The sequence below is a fragment of the Limulus polyphemus genome, unplaced genomic scaffold (assembly GCF_000517525.1).
Source record: "Limulus polyphemus unplaced genomic scaffold, Limulus_polyphemus-2.1.2 Scaffold3780, whole genome shotgun sequence".
Lineage (NCBI taxonomy): Eukaryota > Metazoa > Arthropoda > Merostomata > Xiphosura > Limulidae > Limulus > Limulus polyphemus.
Window position 1 is genome coordinate 78272 of NW_013669390.1, and position 16513 is coordinate 94784.

Below are 16513 nucleotides of genomic sequence, written 5' to 3' on the forward strand. Positions count from 1 at the left end.
TATATATAAAATTTAAGAACAAAAAAGAGGACTATTGGTCCATCTAGGCCATCCTACCCACTACATAAAAATAAAACACTCAAAGCCAGCACTTACATTCAAATATCTATAAAGCTTTCCTTTAAGCTCTCTTCAATTAACTGCATCTACCACATCTGTTGACCACTCATTTGACTACCTAGTTACCTTAGGCATAATATTTCTTGCCTAACTCCAACTCCTCGACAAATTGTTTTTTTCTTTGTGTCAGGTTCATCCATAGCAGGTTAGAGAACTGTTTTACTTGACACTTTTAGATGCTACAGAAACTACCTATTTCTTTTGTCACCATTACTCAAGAACTTCTTCCAAACTTTACTTCAACAGCTCCAAGTTCCTAGACACTGTCTTAAATGTAACTTGCATTTAGTTTTATAATTCTTGGCTTCTTCCAGTTCTGAGCCCTTAGCAACTTAGTCTATCATCTATTCCCAAAGCACATGTTCTTTTTATTGCTTGCGTCAGACAAGAACTAATATATAAGCTCTTGATGCTTTATGTACTTTGTTTTCTCAAAAAGCCTTCCTACCTAAAAGTACAAATTAAAACTTTCTTTATTGCTGTTTTCAAAGCCATGTTTAATTAGAAAATGATCAAACCTCTTGTTGTGGCACTATAACAAGATTTCAACAAGGCCTATGCAAAAACTAAAGAATGTCCAAAGTGTTTATTTGCTTGTGATATAAAGTTATGTGAATTATTGTAAGAATATAACACCCAAATATCCAGAGCTGTGACATATACATATAAATACTTTCTGAATTAGGTAAAGTGTTAGTTAATACATAGACAGGCCTTACCAGGGATGTTTAAAACTACCAGTACAATTTGCTGTTCAGCATGTAAATGTCCTTTGTCCAGTGTTCATAAACTATCTAATTTTGCATTTGCCTATACCAAAAATGTATTTTCGATAATACATACCTTTTCTCACACTTTAGCTTTATCCCAACAAAAGTTTCTCTTTTCTGTCTATCTAAGCATTGCTATGAATCATACCTTACTTGCTCCAGTCCTTATACCCCACTATATTGCCCCTAGGGATTTAAATCTTATGACTCTCTCCACCTATGTCAATGCACTCTCTATACCAGATCTGTATATAAGCTCCCCATTATTACTTATTCACTTTTTGAGACTGGCAAAATTATCAGACCTGAACACCAGCCATTGTAGGGAGGAAGGGCAAGTATGTATTATCAGAAATATATTTTCAGTATAGGAAAATGTAAACTAACGAAACGCACTTACCTCTTCTCAAACTTTAGCTAGAATCCCACACTGATAAGGTGGAGGGGCCAGTGAGAGCAAGATCCACACAGACATCATCCACATAGTAAACGTGTGCAAATTGAGATATAGTAAAGCGAACTAGTGGGGTCTACACTAGTTCTGGAACAGGTATGCTCTTTGCCTGGAAAATGTGAAATCTAAAACATGGGTAGTAACGGCAAACCAGTCACAGTGTCAAAACACTAACACCATGAGAAGAAACATGCATGGAGAGATATCTATTCCAAAACTGGTTCCTTCTGCAATACCACACATGTCTGGTCTTGAAATATTGTATGTGTTCACAAGAATCATCTAGGTCCTAACCATACAGATGAGGTCCCACGTCTCATCATTGGATTTATAGAGCTGTGGACCCAAAGCTAAATTCAAAGTGTAGTGGCTAGGGCATGAGGACTTCAGTGTGATATAATTGTATTATAGTAATATGACATGAAGGGAAACCAACATGAAAGTTACAGAATGTTGCCTATCAAGCCAATGGAATTATGAAGAGAAGACAAACCCTCACCCCAACCTGATGAAGCACATAATGCAATAAACTGAACTTGGAATTATGGGTCCAGGAACCCAATCTGAAAGTTACAAAATGTTGCATGTGAACCATCAGAATTACAAAAAGAAGGCAAGCAACACCCAAGTGGACAAGCCTTAACCTTATCCTGCAGAAGCAACAAACACATAAAACAAAGTCAGAATTATGGGGCCATTCCCACTTCACTTAACCTGAAGAAAACAGATATTAACTGGCCTGGGATTACAAACCTAAATCCTAACTCCCCAACCTGAGAGGCAAGGAAACACCCCTGTCCCTGAAATTACAAGGAGGATATGGGACAAAGAAAGTTCAACCAATAGCTCTAGGACTTGAAGCTTTGTGTGCAGAATTATGAGGAGTTGAGGACCCTCTTCCATGATCATGGAAGGTAATATAATGACCAAAAAAAGAAGAGCCAGGCTCAACACAACTGAATAGAGAAGTGTCATCTCTGAACCAAAATTACGAGAAAGATACCATATAGGCTGTTCCTGCACCCCCTAGACATCTGGGAAAACCCAGTGTTCAAACATCACTCAGGAAGAATAGACCTCTATCCACCACTCCAGCAACTGTAAACTGGGAGTGGTAAGGACTTCCATGCTCCACTATGGAGAAATGGGAGAGAACTTGCATTGGGGGGTCGTGAGGAACAATGCTCCAGAGATGGTGCAATAGGTGAATTACGTCACCTATTTTGAAAAGCAAACCAACAACAACCAGGGGTCAGCAGGGATTTGCAAAATCCCTTTATGCTTTACTCATAATAGTCCATAAGTGACAGTCCAATATTATATATTATGTATGGTACTGAATAATTTTGTACTACCCGGAAAGCATCAAGATGGTCTTATGAAACACCCCATCTCAACAGAGCTCGTTGCTACCCGGAATTTTATTTATTAGTCTATTGGTAGCTGATGCAGATTTTAAAAAAGCATACCTGATCAGGCAACACATGCCACTGAGTGGGATCCAAATGATAATTATGAGAGGGTCTCTGAAAAGGAATAGAAAAACATAGAAGAAATGAAGTCACTCATTTCTGTCACAATCGAACCAGGGTGCATAGAATAGCCATAGGGGTAGCTGAATCCCATTAAAGGAGAAAACTGCTAAATCATGAAAATAGTGCAATATAAATGTGTTATGTGTTGTCCACATACCAGCGTGTACAATTTCCTCCAGTGGGCAACACAATGGAGCTGCCAGGGACATCGAGATATGTTGAACTTGATGAGATGAGACCCAAAACAGTCTCTGCTCCTCCAATGAAAACCCAGAGTAAGCCATACAAACCAACTGACAAATCCAATCTGTCAAAGTAACAGGGGATAAGTCACATGATACAGAAGGATCCCAATGGATAAAAAAATAGTGATGTGAACTGGGCATAAAAGACAATCTGGATCCAAGCAGTCATATAGATGAATAGAAAAGAAATTGTTATATCCTTCTCTAGCTGCTGAAGTTTTGAGTAAAAAAGACCAGTCTGGATACAATTGAACACAAGTGGAATGTTAATGATTCCTGTGAACATGAAGTGTAAAAACAACAGAACGTTGATGCCCACTAGCCAATAACAGAAGAAAATAAGTCTTAAGTGAAAGATGATATAGTGAACATAACCCCAAAGGTTTGAAAAGTGGACAAGATAAGGCATGGAGAACCACTGTGATATCCCAATTAGGAACAGGAATAGGATGATGTCGATGGATAACCCAAACAGATTTCAGATGTAAGGACAAAACCAGGGAAAACACTGTTTTTCTCTGAGAAAAATGAAAGGCAGCTGTATACAGGGCAATAGACAAAGATGCCAAACCTTTGTGGAATAACCAGGACAGTAATTTAGACGTGTGGCACAGTGGGATGAGAAGTGTTGAAACCAAGTCTGAGAGACCACTGAGGATAAGTAAACCATTTCTGTTGATAAACTTCCAAAGAGAAGTCAATTTTTGATGTCGTGTGATGGACTGCATAAAAGCCAGGCATGCAGTCGAAGAACGCCGACTGCCAGATGAAAAATGTCTGACTGAGGCTGACATAAGAGAAATGGCCAGAGAGGAAGGGGAAGAAGTTGACACTTCTGAAGATACTGGAGAAGTGGAAACCAAGGCTGACCCAGACAATGTGGTGCTACCAGAATAACTCAACAGGACATGGAGCAAATCAGTGCAAGAACCTTGTATAATAGATGAATCTAAGGGAACACATAAATATGAAGACCTGTCCAATCCTAGCTGAGAGCATCTATGCCCAAAGTCATAGGGTGAGGTACGGAAGACCAAAAGTACAGGAGCTGAGCATTCCAGTGTGTGTGTGGCAAAAGCATCCACCTTAGATGTTCCAAGATGAAATGGATCCAATGAAAAACTTTGGATAAGGCATCCCATCCATGGGAAGAGCTCTGTTTAGACAAGATAACTGATTGGCCACTAAATTAATTACACCTGGAACATGACAAGCAAGGAGAACGATCTGATGTTTGTGTGCTCAAAAGAGTAGATCCAATGTTTGAAAGCAAAGAGATCTGGAGTGAGTGCCCCTTTGCTTTGAAATGTATGAAACACCTGTGGAATTATCAGAATGAAGCATTACCTATATCCTTGCAACAATTCGAGACCCTGAGTTATAGCTCATTGAAGTGCTAGAAGTTCTAATAAATTGATATGAAGAGATGTTTCCTCTTCTGTCCAAAGGCCTTTCAATTCCATATTCTCTATACAAGCAACCCAGTCCTGGAGAGAAGCATCTGTGAAAAGATGCATCTCTGGATGTGGGGAAAGTAGACAGATACTGACTGTCATGTTGTCCCTGTCCAACCACTAGCCAAGATCTTGCAAACTGGAAGTTGACAGGACCTCAGGTTAATCCAGCACATCTGTGCAAATGTTCTATTGGTCCCATAATGACCAGTGAAGGGTCCATATGTGAACATGACCTAAAGGAATGAGTGATTCCAAAGATGCCTACATCTCCAAATGAGATAAAACTGTATACACTGGTGGAGGAGGAGACAACTATATTAGAACTACCCATTCCATGGCCTGAAGGCATAAAGCAGAAGGCTAGGCCCTACTTACTCTGGAATTAAAAAAACACCACAAGAAGGACAAGGTACTGTGTGGGACTAAGAATAGACTAAGAATAGTTGGAAGAGCACGAAACTGAAAAACCTGGTTGTTGTGCACAAAACAAAGATAATGCCATAAAGACTCCTTGATTAGGATGTGAAAGTACACATTGGTGACATAAAATTTTGTCATTCGTAGACCAACTTAAAAGAGCAACCATAGGGAAATAAATTACTACATTGTAAACCGAGGAAGCAATTAAGATGAAAAATGTTTATAACTGGTTGCCAATCATCCATCTTTTTAGGTACTACAAACAGCCAGGAATAAAAATCCTTGAGAGGAGTTGACATGCTCTATGACCTCTTTGTGCTGAAGATCCTGGATGGCTTGTGCTCAACAGCTGGATGTAAGAGGGTTCTTGGGGAGTGGAAAGTCAATCAGTATGAGAGACAATGGAGGAAGAGACGTGAAGTGAATGACCAATCCTCTCCTGAGAATTTGAATGACCCACTGATCTGTGGTGAAGGTCTCCCATACTGACGCAAACCCTCTGATTATAGACCCCACAGAACCTGACCCTATAAAGTCATCACCAACATTGTATTTTGTGCTCCACTCTAGAGAAGGATATCTGCTGGTAAGGTTGGAATTGCCTTTGTATTCTAATGGATCATGGCACCAAATAAGAAGGTCTGGAATCTCAAATGGGGGAAACAGGAAACTGTTCTGTTGAAGACCTTTGAGACAGTTGAGAAACTAGGGTAGAAAGGGAAGAGTGGAGGTGGGCCATATCCACTCAAGATTCCATATAATCAGGAATACCAGAAGAAATAGACTCTGAGAAAAAGAGCTTCTCTGACATCTCTAAAAGCTGAAGCAGGAAGTCAAACTCCCTCCAGCAAAGCATCTCTCTCCAAAAGATCCCAACAACAAACCAACCAAGATACTAAGAAGAGACCAGAAGCAAATAACCTGACCAAAGTAGGAGTCAATAAATTACTAAGAGCATCTGAAAATTTCATAGGATATCTGTGATAAACCTCAGACGACAGTTGCAAAAATGATAAAAACACAAAACTGTTGTAAGTGACGGATGAATTCTGTAAAACAGATTAATTAAGGTGAACTGTGGCATCTTATCTGGAGCCCCAAATAAGAAGAAGAGAATCTAACCTCTGATAGTCCAAATAAAGGTTCTCCAGGTGATGGAAAGCCAAGGCATACTGATCCAAAAACTAGGAGGATCAGGCATGGCATCACCCTCTCTCAATCAATGTCTGTATGTCCTCTGCGGAAAGTACCCTGCCCTTGATGCCAAGATAACACCAGACTCGTGAGGTGGTAGAGGAGGAGCAGCAGGCAACTCCCTGTCTGAAAAGCAAACATGTATAACCATATTTGAATAACATCTCCAATTTTTTTATCCTTTTTAGCAAAATAAAGAAAATAAACAATAAACTCAAAATTCACTAGAACAGGTCTAAAAGAAAATGTAGTAGTAATGCTGAAGAGAAACCCACACTAATCATGTAAGACCATTGTCATAACTTCTGCCATCAAGAAAAAGTGAATAAGTAGTAATGGGGGGCTTATATACAGATCTTATATAGAGGGTACATTGATGTAGGTGATGAAAGTCATAAGATTAAAATCGCTAGGGGCGATATAGTGGGGTATAAAGACTGGAGCAAATAAGGTATAATTCATACCAATGCTTAGATGGGCAGAGAAAAGAAACTTTTGTTAGGATAAAGCTAAAGTGTGAGAGGAAGTAAGTGTGTTTCAGAACTTGTCTTTATGTGTCAATAAACAGTTCCAAGAAATTCATTATATGTGTTTATTAAGTTGAGCTAGACAAGACTGCTGTATATGATCCAGTGACTGAACAAGAACAGCTGTCAGCACACAAGAAAGTATAACAGGAAATTATCAATATTTTCAGCAGTCAATGGGAAATATTCAAATACACATAAGAATTTGAAAATGGAAAACAGATATGTAATGTTACCTACTTATAGTTTATTTTATCTTTCCTGAAGCAATGAACCTTTAAATGGCAAAACCAGATTTATCAAACATCCTACTTCTAGAGTAGGACATTACAGCAATCCAGTGAATTTAGTCATAACTGATATCTCAAGTTTGGCAAAGTGAAGTGTTTGTATCATTAAATGTTCTATTTATTTATCAAGAGTTTTATTTGTCTATAAAATCTTAATCTATGCAGTTTTTTAAAGAAAACATTAAGAAAGTAGAGGCAAAACATTTGACAAGTATTTTCTTATGGTAGGATGTTTTTGCCATTGTACTTGACATTTATCAAAAAACGTCATGGCTTCTCTGATGGCTTTGTCATATGCCAATGCTAGTTTTGAGGACTGCTTACATAGATTATAATATCTTCTATGCAGTCATATTTAGCTATTGATTCTAGCTATTTTCCATGCTGAATATCATTTGTAATTGTTATGACATCATACAAGGGTGGCAACGAAACAAAAGGCTGTAGTAATACCATAATGACAGAAAAAGGAAATCGTGGAAAAAAACAAATCATGAACCATTATATTTTCAAGGAACAAAGCAAATATAAACCTATACTTTGTGATGAGCAGAGAAATTATGAATGCATTGTTTACTGTTGTTAATCTTTTGTTAGAAATGACTGTGTAATTGTAGCTTTTGAAGTAAGAATAGTAGTTATTTCTTTTTTAATTTTATTTATGTCAGTACTGAATCAAATGATATATAAATTTACATTCCTTGTGTTTTATTAGTTTGCACAACACTGACATTCCACTTACCACAAATTAAAAATGCCATGTAAAAATCCCCTAAGTATCAAAAGTTCACATATATAACAATTTTCTCTAATCTTAACGTGGAAATTTTATTAAAGCTTTTATTCTATAAGCATTAAAATGAAATAGCAAAAAAAATTATATGTTATTTTTCTTTCATACTACCTTCACTTATGTGTAATTTAGTAATAACATTTGCACTCAAGCTTGGTCAATGCATGTTTGTTTCTTCTAAAATACATATTTTATCAAGTGATTACTCTAATTGTTATTAGTTTTCTTTTCCTCCTAAATGATGATTTGATTATGTTTTAAATTTCTTCCTGCTTCTTCAAAGCTCAGAAGTGGATTCAACAAGAAAACATCTATTTCAACAGTTTTTCAATCAGTTGTGACATTCTGTTGCACATCTTTAACACTATTGAAGTGTGTATGTATGATATTTTTCAATACATTTTGAATTATGTCTCATTCTTTTTGATGGTGTGATCCATTTCTTCATAACATTACACAATTTGATTCTACATGAGTACTAACTGAATATATATGTAATGAGTATTACTGATTACCTTGATATTAAAAGTCAGAAGGAAGTATGAAATACCATGAAATCTCTTCTATTAATTCTAGAAAAGAAAAACTAATTTTTTTGACATACAAGAATAATAATAATCATAATAAACAAAAGGATAAAATTTAAAATTTAAGTATTCAAACCTGAGTGGGTGTGATATGTGTAACATCTTCAGAGGCTAAGGACTTTAAAATAGTAGTTTTTCCTGCATTGTCTAATCCAAGCAACAAGATACGGAGTTCTTGATCTGGTGTAGACTTAAGTTTCCGTAATAATGAAAGTAAACCCTAAAAGTACAAAAAAAATATCACATTAGTTTTTTCAAGTAATAATAATGGACTTGGTTTGTTTTTTCATCCTAGCAATATTTTTAAAAAAGGTATCGAATAAAGAAAGTTAACAATTAAAACCACAAACTTTATGTTAACATACAGAGACATAACCAACTCATTTTCTTTTAAAATGGAACTAAAACTTTAGTGAAAAATATAGTATGTCTAAAGTTGTCATTTAAAAGAAGAGACAAACTAATAAAATAATAGCTGACATAACATTTAATTTTACAATACAGAAACAAACTTTTATTGTAATGTCTTAATTGGTTGAAAAATTGTATATGCCTATATGCAGCATACATATAAGATCTTTAAACCTGTGGTTATTCCTCCTGAAAGTCTTACTCTAAGAACTAAACTCCATATATAATAATAATATACATCAGTTAAAAAATGTCAGGTTATAATAAATTTATACTGTAACATGTATAATACATTGATCTACATGTACCACAGTTTTCTGTGAGGCTACTGTTGAAGATTTCACTATTTAGTGGAGGGAATGGTAGGACTTCAGACAGATATAGCTTCTTTTCACAACTGTAGCAAAGAACTTTCACCATGTAGTCAATCAGAAACAAATATGTATAACATAAATCTAGTCCCATCAAATGCACACTAGAGAAGTGACCAAAAGAGGCTAAAAGCAGTAATGATGTATTGAACCTACGGAGGAAAAAATGGGACACAGACAGTGACATAAACAGTTAGGAAGAATGCTATGTTCTGCTCCTACAGTGAAAGATTTTCAGAGAGCATCCCAGACATGTATTATGAAAGGTTAACATTTTATTACATCAAAAATGTTTTTCCAATAACACTTACCTCCGCTCACACTATAGCTTTTACTCGACTGCCAGGGTTTCTTCCTTTGCCCATCTAAGCATTGGTATGATTTTTTCTCACTTGCTCCAGTCTTTTATACCCCACTTAATTGCCCTTGGTGATATTTGTGATACTCTCCACCTACATCAATGTGCCTTCTATCCTTGTACTGTATATAAGCACCTCATTCAGATAATGTTATCACTTTTTCAAGACTGACTCAATTTGCAGTCTCTAACACCGACTCTTAGTGGGGAGGAAGGACAAGAGAGTGTCAGCAGAGGAAATTATTATTGAAAATACATTTTCTATTTAAGAAAATGTTGACTTCCAAAACATACTTACCTCTTCTCACGCTAAAGCTAGAATCTCACATTGATATCCATATAGAATGTGTCTGCACAGATCATGAATCTGTCAACAGGAGATTAGCACCCTAGTGGGGGAACCTCACTGCATCCAGAATAGGTATGCTCTTTACCCAGAACTTAATTCATGTACTGTGGGTGGAATTTTACATGATTTATCATCACTACTGGCCAGGCCCCAACTAGATAACCAAGGTTCCACTGCTCAGGGTTGAAATTATAGGGCCATGGTCCTTATATCCCACATTGGTGGCTAGGAGAATTTGACTGCAATATATATATATATACTTATGAGTGGATCTCAGCCTGTAGCCATTAAGTGATGCATTCTGAGCCACCAGAATCACAACAAGAAGGTAAGCACCAAAGTGGACAAACTTTCTCCTCAACCTGAAGAAGTCCGAAAGGCACCCCAGGCTCAGAATGACGGGATCAACCTGAGGAAACAAAACTCATCCAATCTGGAATTATGAACACTCATCCTCACTCCCCAACCGTGTGGGCAAGGTAAATTCCTCTCGCCCCCAGAATTATGGGGAGGATGTGGAACAAACTGTACTCAACCAAGGATCCAGGATGGGACCACTCTGCCTTTGGAATTATGAGGAGACAATGGACCCTCTTCCATGAACAATGTACTGAACCAATATTGATCGAAAAGAAGGGCAACTGTCAACCTAATCGGATAGCTGAGCATCAAATCTGAACCAGTATTAGAAGTAGGCTGGTGATTCTCCCACCGACAACTGGGACAAAACATGTATGGCCTAGGTAAGAGAGCCCCCAAGTTTGCCCTCTTCTCCAAGAGTGGAAGAAAAGCCTCTGTCCAGTGACTGGAAACCAGGTGTGGTAAGCTCCACTAGCAGAATCTGGGGGTAATGCACATTGGTGAGTCCTGAGGAACAGTGCTCTGGAAATGGTGTGATAGATGCAGCAATGAAAAATAAACCTTCAGGGAAAGGTGATACATAGCACACAAGGCTAAGGTCACAATGGGTGTTGAGAAATAGCATGTAACCTTAGTATACCAGTTAGATGCTGGAGAGTACTGGGGATTCAAATATTTTTTTTATTATTATTAAATGGTGCCCAATAAGGCCACATTATACAGTGAAATTGTGAAGGATGCAAAACCCTAGCCAAAGAGCTAGGTCAAGAAACGAGTTATGGTTGGCACTTCTGATGAAAATGGGTTCAACCTCCTCTTAATACACCATTTTTTATAAGTGTGCCACTTTTGTTGATAAATGACCATTGCAGAACTAAGCAAAGACTTAGACAGATACATGGCAACTTTAGAAATTAAATCCCAATGCTGTGTGAATAACTGCACAACTTCCATGCCTGAAGCTAGTAGGAATTTATATATATGAGAAAAATCATTGACCATAGGCCAGTCTCTTGTCTTCTTGGGCCCAACAAACTGATGGGAATAAAACCCCAGAATAATTGGCACGACTCTCTCTCTCTACCCCCAAATAAACCAAACTCTGATAGCCATTGAACTAAGTTCTGAAATCCTAGGATCTGTGGGAGATAGGTGGATAATTGTGGTGAAAATGTGAACTGAATGACTAATCCTGACTCAAGAACTTATATTGCCCATGGATCTGTGGTTAAGGTTTACCACACGTCCAAAAATTCTTGCAGCCAAGCCCCCACAGACCCTGAAGGCATACAATAATCACTGATACCACAGGTGGCATTCTGACTGAGCAGTGGAACCCTTAGATATGGACAGAATCTATTCTGGATACCAATGGACTGAGGGGCTGATGTTGCGGATGTTGAATAGGGGCAGAACTATGACCCCCTGTAGGAGCCAATGAAAGCCAATGTGTGAACAACAACAGGGGTGAATGTTACTGCAGCATTGGTCTATTCAGGTTAATTATAAAGTCCATTCTAGAACCCCTAATTTCTAGGGATACATGTATTCTTTGAGAGTCGAAATATGCTTCCACCTGGTAGTGATAGGCTAAATCACATAGTTCTGACAGCCGTGCCAGATAAGGCATAGCTATCCCTTCCCATAACCCTGGCAGTCGAGTAATAACTGTAGTGTGAAAAGAGGTAAGTATGTTTTAGAAGACATATCCCAGAGGCTGTAGCCCCTCTTCATCCATATTGAAAATCCCAGTGAATAACACAACCAGCTAAATAAATAGTTGCTCAAGCAAAGATCCAAACAATCCCCATGGATAGACTCAAAACATGAAGGCCATACAATGGGAACATTAAGATATAAATAAAGAAGAAAATATAGAAGATCACCAACCTGATCGGAGCATGAAACATCCATGAGAAAAAAGTAATTGGAGAACTCATGGTTGAGCTGACCTAAGTGAAAAGATAAAAAGAACTTTGAGAAATTGATCTTAGCATGTACTCAAAGGAGAGTAGGGAAAAATGAAGAAGTTTTCCTAAGAATGACTCAGGATGTCTACTGCTAAAGAATTTAGATTTTGAATTGAAGAACAGTAAAGTGGAAGAAGATGGTTAACCATTACAGATGACCAGTCTTTCACACAGCCACTAAAAACCCAAAGGATGGAGGATACACTCCATGGGGAGAATCTGACAAATTAGAGAAACAAGATTTGCCAAAATGTAACAGGCTCAAAGGTGAACAAGTTTATAATGAAAACAAGAAAGTAATGAAACTGCAGCAAAGAAAAGGCTGTAGTAATAAGCGCTGCCTTAATTGTAGATGTAACCTACCACTGTGGAACTGTTTGTGTGAACTAATACAGAATGGTTGTGTAAAAAGGCAGAAAATCGAAACAAGCAAGCTCAGCAGCCCAAAGTTTTAACATGTTGATGTGAGCTGTTGCTTCCCAATGAGTCATCCAAGAAGCAGAATGACATTTATGTCACAACACAGCACCTTACCAGAGAGGGAAGCATCTGTGAAAAGAGGAATGTCTATAAGATAAGGAAGAAAAGGAGATTTTGCCATGCAAAACCTTGGTTCATCCAAAATTAGAGAAACACAAGAGTGATAAAACAAACAAGAATATTACATGATGACATGTCTGAAATCAGATACCACTGAGGGGCTAGGATCCTCTGGAGTTGTAACATATGCATGCATCACAAGGAAATAATTTTGTGAAAATCAGAGTAGATGTCTTTGGCAGTAGATATGGAAGATACAAGCAGATGTACACAAGATTCCAAGGCTTGTGATATCATAGAAGATAGCTGAACTGTATCTTAAAACTGTGTTAGAGCAAAACCCCAGATGTATCAAATACTGCATTGTTACTAAATAAGAATTGGAATTATGGTTGTTCCACCCAAGTGATGTAGCTAGCAAGGTAGTCAACTGTGTTTGTGTAAGAGACTGAATATATGAATGGGTTATAATAAGCCAAATGTCCATGTAAAAGTGAAAAATTAATGTGAAGTGAATAGAAAAGAACAGAAAAATAGAAGACTACTGGACAAAAATGTACTGAACAGAAGCCAATCTGAAGGGAAGGGCAGTGAACTAATAACAGGGATATGAAGATAAGCATCCTATATATCCAACATCATCATTCAATGGTCACAATAAACAAACTTTCATAGCAACCTAGTGTTTTCCATGTTAAAATTAAATATGTCCAGGAAATGATGAGTTGATACATAATAATATGTCTCTCCCATGTTCTAATACCTTCAGAACCACAAAGATATAGAAATATAAACCTAGAAAGCAAGATAAACAAATTTTACTGCTCCTTTCTGAAAGACATTTAAGACTTCCTGATCCAGAATTTGTAAGCAGCTAGATCAGAAGAATAAGGAAATAACAATAAGATCAGACTGAAGGATGAAATAAACTAAAAGATCCCACAGATAACCCAAGGATCCGAAACAACTCTTTATCAGTCCAGATGAGACTTGTCTAGAAAAGAAGAGTCAATGAGTGGAACAAGGAGATCCACCTTGCTTATGTATAAATTATTTTAATAACTAATGATAAATTTTGCACATTCTTATCACATCAGATTTAACTTTTACTAAAAGATGAGTCAATGAGTGGATCAAGGAGATCCACCTTGCTTATGTATAAATTATTTTAATAACCAATGATAAATTTTGCACATTCTTATCCCATCAGATTTAACTTTTACTAAAAGAAGAGTCAATGAGTGGAACAAGGAGATCCACCTTGCTTATGTATAAATTATTTTAATCATCAATGATAAATTTGGCACATTCTTATCACATCAGATTTAACTTTTACTCCTTTAGTTATGTAAACACAATCCTACAGTAGGTGAGAACAGCATAGTTACACATCTTAACAGTACCAACATCCACACTTACACTGTACAACCTAGTCCACAAACTGTGTGTCTATCTCAAGCAACTTAGTCTCATAAATAACATATTTCAGCCTGAAGAAGTCACAGCATAATAATATTAATTCACACAGTGGTCGATAAGTCACTGAGGCAATACTATATTGCTAACAGTAAAGCTAATAGAATTCTATGGTGTACAAAATTTATATATATACAGATTACAAGTCAAATAAAGATCATTACCTCACTAGACAACTCACTAAAAAGTTCAGAATGATGGGCTAATAGGATGATTCCAGTGATGGAAATTTTATCTTATAGGGATAGGTTAAGATATCTTTAACAAAAAAGGGTAAGAGGTGATTTTATTGAAGTTTACAAGATTATCTAAGAGATCATACAATAAAATTTCTTTCTCCTGTATTCTAAAACAACAGGATGAGAGGACATGAGTTTAATATTTGGAAAAAAAAAGTTTAGAGTCCAGTTGAGGCAGTTTTATTTTTCTTGTAACAGTAAAACTGCCATATAGAATGAGTTACCATCAGACGTACAGGGAGGCCAGCACTTTACAAGAGTTGGAAAAGGGAATTAATGAATCCTGAAAAATAAAGGATGGATTTAAATTTTTATTTTTCCCATGTGTGTAGAACAGCTTTTAAGATTTAAAAATGTATTTTTTTAATTTTTACAAATTTGATTAGTGTTTCCAATTAGTTTCAGTTGCCCAATTCATAGCAGATAAATTATTGTCACTTCCCTTCAACATTTTATTTTTAAATCTCATTATTCCTGATCTCCATATTCAGTACATCATTAAACTTAATAGAGCAATGATCATCTTCACTCAGATGTTCCTACAATCTACATCCTCTCAACTATTATAAAGAAGTTAACACTGTTCCTAGTAGGTTTTCTAACCAAGTGTTGAAGAAAACCATCATGAACAGTTTCTAAAAACCTTTCCTCCTTATGGTTTGACTCTAACATTTCCCAATCTATATGACTGAAATTAAAATCACCCAGAACTATGACCTTTTCAAGAAGTGAACTCCTAATCTCACAATAGACTTTCTTAATAATTTCATCAGTATTATCTGGTTACCTGTAATAAATTCCCACTAAAAGCCTTCTCTCCCTATATTAACAGAAATCAAAACAGATTTCATATCTTTGTTTATATTTATTTGAACTAGAATTTTTATATATTAAAATCTTCCTTAGAAATATTACAGTATATCTTTGCAAATTAGTTGGGCTTGTAGATATATATATATAGATGATATTCTTATACCAAATTATCAAAGTTTTCTTGATACAGTCACCAGAAAAAAAGCTCTTTGATAAAATCAAAGCACAATATCTGGATTTGGATATCAGCATCCTTAATCTAATATACAGGTTTAAAGTTCTTGATGAATTGAACATTTTCAACTTCAAAGTTATAAAATATTCATTTCCAGATACATATGTTCCAAACAAGTTATGTTACAATGTTTCCTACTCACAACTTATTAGACAGAATATAATTAGTAGGTTTGAGAACTGTAATGGATTGCAACTAAAGAAGGCCCATTTTCATTCAGCAGGCAGTTGCAGTCTATTATAGAATTTGAATCTACTCTATCAACCCAACCTAAATTTCCACTGATACAATTTGTTCAATATTATAAGACTTTATGTGAAGAGCTCATAAATTCTTTCTCATTTTTCACAAACAGGGTTCTTCATTGTGCATTTTAAAAATAGAATTTAATCAAACCCGTGGAAAATTAATTAACATTCTTGCTACTGATTATGACATTTTAAAACCTTCAACTTCTACACTTTAAATCCTTCAAAAATTGTAGGGTAATAGTAAATTGCTTCAGTGTACTGACCACTATTAGTTTTATCTCATGTTATATTAAGTTCGTATTATAAACATATATAGTTAATACTAGCTATGTAACAGTTCCATATATAGTCTGACATTACATCATAACATCATTAGTTAAGGTAGTTTTTATAGTTAATTTCTTTGCCCATATTAATGAGTGTTGTAACCTCCCTAAGTTTTATTACTATTATTACTGGACTTACTGTGTTTCCTTTTTAGTTTTTACAGATTTACCATCATTTATTACTTCCTGTAGTCAGTTCTATGTGCTAGTTAAATGTCAGAGGTTAGTTAGAGCAAGAGTGGTAGTGTAAGAAACACTTCGTAGTATGTTTAACATTTTTTTCTTTGTATCACATTTAACATTCATATATTTTCACATACTATTCAGATATTCTTTTAATTTATTATTTACTATTTTGTATCTTAATAAACATTAGTTTTTGGTTGTACTATAAAAAAATGTCAAGGTAGGAGCAGTAAACA

The 16513-nt window shown here is 36.1% G+C and overlaps 1 protein-coding gene across 2 annotated transcripts in view; it reads right to left on the reverse strand.

Annotated features, from left to right (window-relative positions):
* Positions 1 to 16513, reverse strand: part of LOC106470030 (ADP-ribosylation factor-like protein 3) — a 67201-nt gene that overhangs the window by 38190 nt on the left and 12498 nt on the right. For both annotated transcript variants that reach the window (XM_022398576.1, XM_022398575.1), the window contains one exon: positions 8469 to 8612. In XM_022398576.1, coding sequence (XP_022254284.1) covers positions 8469 to 8612 — 144 coding nt within the window. The remainder of the gene's footprint in view (positions 1 to 8468; positions 8613 to 16513) is intronic.